Genomic DNA, 8064 nt, shown 5'->3' on the forward strand with positions numbered 1-8064 from the left:
ACGGCAGCATAGAAAGACAAAGCAAGGTTAGTAGCAAAAGGGTTTACACAACAATATGGAGAAGATTATGATGAGACATTCAGCCCTGTGATCAAAATGAGAACAATTCACGTGATTATATCATTGGCAGTTGAATATGGATGGAGACTACATCAAATGGACATGAAGAATGCTTTTCTTCATGGTGATTTAAGGGAGGAAGTATATATGGAACAACCTCCAGGATACACGAAAGGAGACTCTCATGCATGGGTTTGCAAACTAAGAAAATCTATTTATGGACTTAAACAGGCCTCACGTTCGTGGTTTGACAGTTTTTCCTGCAAGATTCAAGAATGTGGTTTTCGAAGATGTCCTCTAGATCACTCTCTTTTCATTTATCAAAAGGAAAACATTTTTACTTTACTTCTTATATATGTTGATGATATTGTTATCACATGCAATTCAGAAAAACACATAGAAGAAGCTAAAGTTTTGATGATGCAACACTTCAAAATGAAAGAGCTTGGTGATTTACGATTTTTTCTTGGAGTGGAGATTGATAGGCACAATAATCGCCTCACATTGACACAACAGAAATACACGTTGGATCTGCTGAAAAAGTCAGGTATGTCTGATTGTAAGCCTGTTGGAACTCCTAGTGTTCTAAATCAAAGACTAAGTGCTTAGGATAGGGAGTTATATGAAGATCCTACGCAATATCGAAGTATTGTTGGGGCACTTTAATATCTTACATTTACTAGACCAGATATTATATATGCTGTGAATCAAGTATCTCAATTTATGCATGCACCTAGAGATACTCACATGGATGCTATCAAAATAATATTAAGATATCTTAAAGGGACAGCAGGAGATGGCTTAGTTTATGGTAAGAGTGAAAATATAACTACTGGACATCAACTTATGACATTCACAGATGCAGATTGGGCTGGAGATCCCAATCAAAGAAAGTCCATTTCTGGTTTTTGTATTTTCATTGGACGTAATCTTGTGTCTTGGAGTTGTCGAAAGCAAAAGGCAGTAGCAAGATCCAGCACTGAAGCTGAATACAGATGCATGGCTGCAGGTACTGCTGAAGTTACATGGGTTAGACATTTGCTAGAAGATATTGGAGAAAAGATTAAAACGTCAATGTTAATGTGCGATAATCAAAGCGCTATTAACATTGCCTTTAATCCCATACAACATGGTCGAACAAAGCACATTGAGATTGATCAACACTTTGTTAGACAAAAGGTGGAAGACAAGGAGATTCAGCCTATTTATATTCGTACAGATGAACAAGTTGCAGACTTATTTACAAAAGGATTAACAAAGGAACGATTCTGGTTTCTAAAACGCAAGTTGTACATGGTGCAAAACCATGCACAACTTGAGGGAGGGTGTTAAAATATAAATCCTTCACCAGCACGTTGAAGAGGAGTCTCTTAGGATTCTACCTCCTTGTAGAATGTGTTAAGATATTTAATGTCCTTGTAACGTGAAGAGTCTCCTAGGATTCTATGTTGTAGTTAATATCCTTGTTATATGTGAAGTCTCTTAGGATTCTATGTTGTAGTTAATATCCTTGTAATCTGTGAAGTCTCTTAGGTTTCTATGATGTAATTAATGTCCTTGGAGCTTGTGAAATCTCCTAGGATTCTACGATTGGAGACTCTTAGAATTCTGGAAATGAGATTATAAATAGAGGCCGTGCAAACCATTTTGGCTACGGCTTCTTCTCCTCAGTTTTTTCTTGTTTTCATTCTCTTTCTCTCTCTCTCTCTCTATATATATATATATCTCTATCTTCCTGCGTGAGTACTGTTTTCTGGTTACAAATATTGGTGCTAGATTTCTATCACCAACATGAGTTCCTGATGACTCTCAGGGACAAAGTTCTGGCCATCACATTTCCTATTGATATTAAGGTTAGTGAAGAGCAGTTGAGAAGGCTCAAGCTGAAGCTCCCGGAACATGAGGCGTTGTCAAATATCCATGTTGCTGGCCCTTGGGCTCGGATCCTAGCTCTTTGGGATCCCAATGAGGTTGCTCTCTGTCACTGGTACACACATCCTTATTGGCTTATCTTACATTGTGAGATGATCCATTCTTCCAAGAATTTTGTTGTGATTGGTGTTAAAGAGTGTTTCTGCAATATTAGAAAGTTGAATAGTAGTTCTTTAAATATTTTCTTATATTTAGTGGACTGATTTTGTAATTGTTATGTTGCCAACCCTAATCTAGCATAAATTGGATGCAGGGTGGGGATCTTAACGCTAAGTTTTTTCAAAAAGGCAGGCGTAGGCGCAATAAGATTGTTGGCATCTGTAGTGGTGATCAAACTGTGATGGATAGTCTAGATATCTTCACTGTGTGCACTGATTTTTTTGCTTATCTACTTGGCTCCTGCGAAGGCACTGTGCTGCCACAGGTCCTCGAGCCAGGCCCTTCCGTTTCACGAGGAAAATCTTGAGCTTCTCAAGCCCATCTGTGCATTCTGTTAATAACACCCATATTATACTTATTCCTAAGGTTCAAGGCTCTATGCAGCTCAATCAGTTTCGGCCAATATCTTTATGCTCCAGCCTGCTTAAGTTCATTACAAGGATTATGGTGAGGAGGACGAGGCCCATCCTCAACAGGGTAGTGGCCAAAAACCAAAGCGCTTTTCTTCCATGAAGGAATATCCAAAGCAGGTTCCTTTTAAGCTAAGAGATTGTTCATATTTTCAGGAGCAGTAAGAAAAAAGCTGCTTATATGAAAATCGACTTGAATTGGGGGTTTTTGGAGGCATCCCTCAGATGCCTGTGGTTTAAAGAAGTGTGGATACATAGAGTCATGATGGTGGTGTCGACAGTAAAATCGACACTACTTATTAGTGTAAAGGAAAGGGCGTGGTTTGAGAACTAGCGGGGCTGAGACAAGGTGACCTGCTTTCCCCGTATTTGTTTCTTACAGATATCGAAATTCTGACCTGAACTATTGCAGCATAAATTAAGCTGAAGCACATTACAGTCCCATGCAATAGCTCCTTAGCACTCCTCTCCTTTTCAACTCTGTACGCTGATGATATAATCTTTTTTATGGAAGGAAGTTGGAAATGTTTTCGCAACCTCAAGAGCTGTCTTGATGAGTTCTCTTGCTTCTCAGGGCTAATAATGAATATAGAGAAAAGTGCTGTTGTGGAATTTAACCTGGACGACCAGATCTTACAAAGGCTTGAGAGGGAGTTTGGGTGGAACAGATGCAGTATGCCAACCAACTATCTTGGTATTCTCCTCCAAACGCATGATATTTCAGAGGAACAATGTAGACCTTTGATCATCTGGATCTCCCAGAAGCTTGCTCTTTGGAAACAGAGATGCCTCTCCTTTGCTGGAAGGTTATGCTTGATTAAGCATGTCTTAGCAATGATCCCCCGCTACTGGAGTCTAGTTGTGAAGCTCCCAGTTACTACTTGCAAGTGGATAAATCAGATGAGTGCTAACTTTTTGTGAGGTGACAATGCTAAGTCCAAAGGATGTCACTGAATCAAGTGGGAAAGGCTCTGTCTTCCAAAGGAAGAGGGTGGGGTTGGGCTGAGAGATCTCTGGGAGACTAACTTTGCTAACTTGGCCTTCTTGGTGGCTTGCACTGCTCAACAGGACTCCCCTTGGGCTGAGCTTGTGAAAGTTCTATATTGTGCAAGAAAGGGGTTTTGGGATAATGGTACCAATGGGAAGAAGGTACCTAATGCTTGGCGGAAACTCATGAAAGAGTGGTTCGATATTAGGGGTCGAGTAGGGTGGCAGCTGGGGCATGGAGCTAGCGTCTGATTCTGGACAGATATATGGGGACATGAACGGCTGGTTGACTTGATCCCTACTTCTCATTTGCAACTGGTCCATGACACGGTGGGATGCAGTGTGAGATTTCCACTGAAAACAGAGAAATTCATGTGTGACTTCCTTGGCACTATTGGCGTGAGCTTTTCTTGGCCTACTTAGCAACGCTAAAGCTGATCCCTGGTTTGGGGTGATAGAGGGAGAGAAGAGATAAACTGATACAAAATATGGCAGTGAATTCGGAAAAATGGTCAAGTTGTTAGCTGGCACAACCGGGTGTGGAGGGGGAGAGGGTTCCCTAGGGCTGTTTGGACGCTCTACATAGGAATGCAAGGGTGGCTTCCTACAGATGCGTATGTGCAGAAACAGGGCCAGTCGATTGCTTCAAGATGCTACTTATGTAACGAAGAACGAGAAGACGTTGACCACATTTTTTTCAAATGCCAATGTGCACGAGCGATCTGGAAGAACATTCTGCACAAATTTGGAAGGCATCAGCTACCTCCGCCCAGCTTGAGCCAAGGGCTGGCATGGTGGCATAGGAAGGGAATGAAAGATCAAGCATTGAATAAGTGCTGGACGGATAGCTTCCATTTGGCCATCTTGTACATTTGGAAGCTCTGCAATCTTCATAAGCATCAACGAAATCCATGCCGCTCAATGCTCCTGAGGGATTTTGGAATCAGTGTAAGGAGCAGTGGTGGAACTTCAAGTGGAAACATGATCAGGTGATTACAGTCCAAAACTGGCTTCGGTCTGGGATTTTGTGGGGACAGGAGGCTAGGTCAGATAATATGTGGGTTAGTATTAATCTGAGCTCTTGGAGTAAGGGAGATGAGAGAGGCGTTGTGGGTTTAGTGAAAGATGGCGCTGGCTCCTTCAGATTTGGTATTGTCTGCTGGTTTGCAAACCACTCTGGGATGAAGGAGACAGATATCCTCATGGAGTGCATCCGTTCTTTTTGAAGATCTTGAAGTCAACAATGGGCATATCCTTCTCCAGGCCAACAATGGTGACTGGAAGGACCTTGTGGCTTCTATGCGAGAAGACCACCCGGGGGGCAGGATTAGTAGCAGTGTGCCCTATTGGATCAAGACTCGTCTTGTGATATGCAGGGCATCGCCCATAGCTGAAGTCACATATATTTTGTCCATAACTCCAGTCAATGGCAGGGCTGGACGATGGTTTCCCACTGATGGCAGGTGGGATCCTATGGATGAAAATGTAAATGTGGGCTAAGGTTCTTGCTTGGACCCATTTTTCGCTGTAAATATCTAACCTATTTTGTTTCTAATAAAGGAAGGAGGCCTACCCCCCACGCAGCCGTTGTTCCGGAAAACAAACTTGCTCAAAGCTCATCAAGGCTCTGTTTTCCTCTACCTCCTCTCCCTCAAATCACAGTGTCACTGTTCTCACTGGGTTCCCAGTTTCCAAGTATCTACCATGTCGCTTTAAAAAAAAAACAGCAGCTTTTTTTTACAGTGATATATAATACACAATGTGTGTGGCTGTGTGCACTCATTCAAGAAGTATAGGTAATTGATTTAGGATTTGACGTGTATATAATAAAAAAATACAAACATCTGTATACAACAGTGTACCTGCACCCATACCCAAGTCAGCTAGGATGCAGCAGCCTATATGCTGCACCTATGTGATAACATATATAGGCACTAATAAAGACAACAACGTACTGACATTAGTAGATAAAGAAACATAACAAGTCAATGCTACGGCTTCATTAGAAGCAACTGCTAACACAGTTTATTGAGATGAAATTTAATGGCATTGATGGAAGTTTCTGCTAACACTATTATGACTCATAAAGGATTATCACTATCTGAAAGGGTTATACAGGTCATCGGAAATAATATGTTGCCATCTTTTGTATATTATATTAATTAATATTTTTCATCTTATTTCTGTGTAATATTCTCAAAAAGGATAGTGTGCATTAGCAACTCAAGTAAACTGTTGGAATCTGCAGCTTTTAATTCTTTTAGAAAATAGGGGAAAATTAAATAAGTTTAGGAGTGAGGTAGCGTTAGTGTTATTGTCTATAAATTTTTATGAACTCTGGGAAGGCAATGGTAGTCATTACTTCTAAAGCTCAACTGATGTTTCATTAACATTTCTCTTTCACTAGGTAGCAATCTTTTAAGCTGTCATCATAGATTTGGTAATCATCAGTGTTGTGTTAAATATATATTACTTAATGCTTTTAACTGCAAAACAAAAGTGAGATTGCTAAATTTTATGTTATTTTGTTAACAAACATGCACCAGATTATTTGTGTTGGTATGATACTGCTGTATATTTTCTCTAAAGGGAGTTTGGTGCCTATGACCTGGCATGTTAGGAATGGCATCAAATCACATTGTTCATTTGCAATGATTACTTAGTTATCAGTTAGAAGTTGGTTGTGGCAATTACCATTTTAGACAAAAATATCTCTAGAAGTGGCTCTGTATGTCTTCTATGATGGCCATGGTCTGTGATGTAATGAATAACCATGATTTTGTCTTTTATTAGGCTTAGTGGTGGTTCTGTTCTAAACTAGCCTCTTATGCTGATCATTCTATTGTGACAAAGATAAGAATCACATGCAGCCCTGTGCAGAAGTAGCTTGCTAGTTGCTATGTTACGAGTACATTGCATTTAAATTCACAAGCAGCTTCAAATAAAGAGCTCTTATTTTACCATTATCTCTGAGAGTATTCAATCAAAACTTAGAGCTGGGAGATTAACTTAGGCTTGTACTTTGGGTACTTCTTTCTGCACCTTCTTCCTTTTTGAGAATGTTAGGGCTACGTAAGGATTCTCAGACCTGTGGATGCATACTATCATCTCCCAAGTTCCATGAGCCGTGTTTCATACTGAAGGGTTTTTTTTTTGGGACTACAGGCTATCAAATGCCTTCATCTCTTGTAACATCAATTATGTCAGTTGATCCCGCATTTTTTGACATTATTCCTGTACTGTTTCTGACGGTTGCTTCATAGGCAAGATAACTAATGGGCATGATATGACGAGTAAGATAGTGTCAACTGAAAAGTTTTGAAGGCTTGGCTAATGGCTTTGCTCCTTGCAGGACGATGTGCCAATGATAGCCATGCGGTGGACGCTGCTTCTAAGAACTGGATCTCTTTCAGCGAGGTTCATGGCGGTAGATTTGAACACTATCATGTTTAACATGGAAAAAAGGGAGGACATAGAAGAGGTAAGAATCTATGATCATTTCCTGTTCGTGACACTTCCCTCTGCATTTCTATATGCTCCTCTATAGTGACGGGGACACTTTTTTTTTGGGGGGCCATCGTATAATTTTCAAAACTTGTATAGGTGCTGATTTAAAATTTTTGACAAAAAATAAATGGCCAAATTTAATTCTCAAAAAGAGAAGGGGCTGGGGAAGCATTGCTCCGGCTGGCCTCAGGCCGACTCCGCCACTACTCTTCCACTTTACTGAAAATTGACCAGCCGACTATTTCTATAGCTATCTGTTTAACAAATATTCAGCTTAGGGGCACATTAGGACGGTCATGTGCTAAATTTGACAAATCCTTTTTTATGTCTGCCAGTTGACAGATTTTGTCTTTAGCCAGCCCGAGGCTTATGAGGTGAAGATAGGTGATCGAGTGTATAGGAGGCCTGGTGACCCTCCACTAGAGGAAGTTATTGAAATGCTGCAGAAGGAAAAGGCCAAAGAAGATAGCCTTGATGCTACAGTTAGCGGTGCACATGGTAGAGATGAGTTGTAGGCTTTGAACACATTACGTGATGTCCCTGAAACGTTCTGTTTTCAACCCATGATTTCTTCCAATTTTCAAATAATGAGCTTTTGCCCAGAAACACCAACATGATACTATGAATAGAAAGGATGCATCTTTACATCCATTCAATTTTGTCAGTATAAAGTTTGTTGTACATGTTTTCTTAATCAGGACTACTATCGATCTTCTTATCTCCTGTATCTTCCTAGAGAATGGATCATAGCAGCAGCTGTCCCTGTGCACCTTTAGCAAGGCCGCTTAACGGGATGCACCCCATGGTCTACCTTTTATTCGGTACAAAAGCAGAAATAGGATCAGTTGATTTCACTTACCATCTTTTTACACGAATTTAGTCGAAAATGATAAAACGTAGCACAGCAATTAACAGAAAACATGTGATGTACCTGAAAACGATGGTTGTAAATAATCCTTCTTCGAATGATTGATTCATCAAACACAAGGCCTTGTACCTATTCAGGGAC

At 40.5% G+C, this 8064-nt stretch overlaps 1 protein-coding gene across 1 annotated transcript in view; it reads left to right on the forward strand.

Annotated features, from left to right (window-relative positions):
• LOC116265537 (uncharacterized) overlaps window positions 1–7749 on the forward strand; it is a 32232-nt gene extending 24483 nt beyond the window's left edge. The window contains exons 2-3 of the mRNA XM_031646208.2: window positions 6901–7029; window positions 7391–7749. Coding sequence (XP_031502068.1) covers window positions 6901–7029; window positions 7391–7570 — 309 coding nt within the window. The 3' untranslated portion in view covers window positions 7571–7749. The remainder of the gene's footprint in view (window positions 1–6900; window positions 7030–7390) is intronic.
• The last annotated feature ends 315 nt before the right edge of the window (window positions 7750–8064 follow it).

Source organism: Nymphaea colorata, chromosome 12 (assembly GCF_008831285.2).
Source record: "Nymphaea colorata isolate Beijing-Zhang1983 chromosome 12, ASM883128v2, whole genome shotgun sequence".
In the NCBI taxonomy this organism is placed as follows: domain Eukaryota; kingdom Viridiplantae; phylum Streptophyta; class Magnoliopsida; order Nymphaeales; family Nymphaeaceae; genus Nymphaea; species Nymphaea colorata.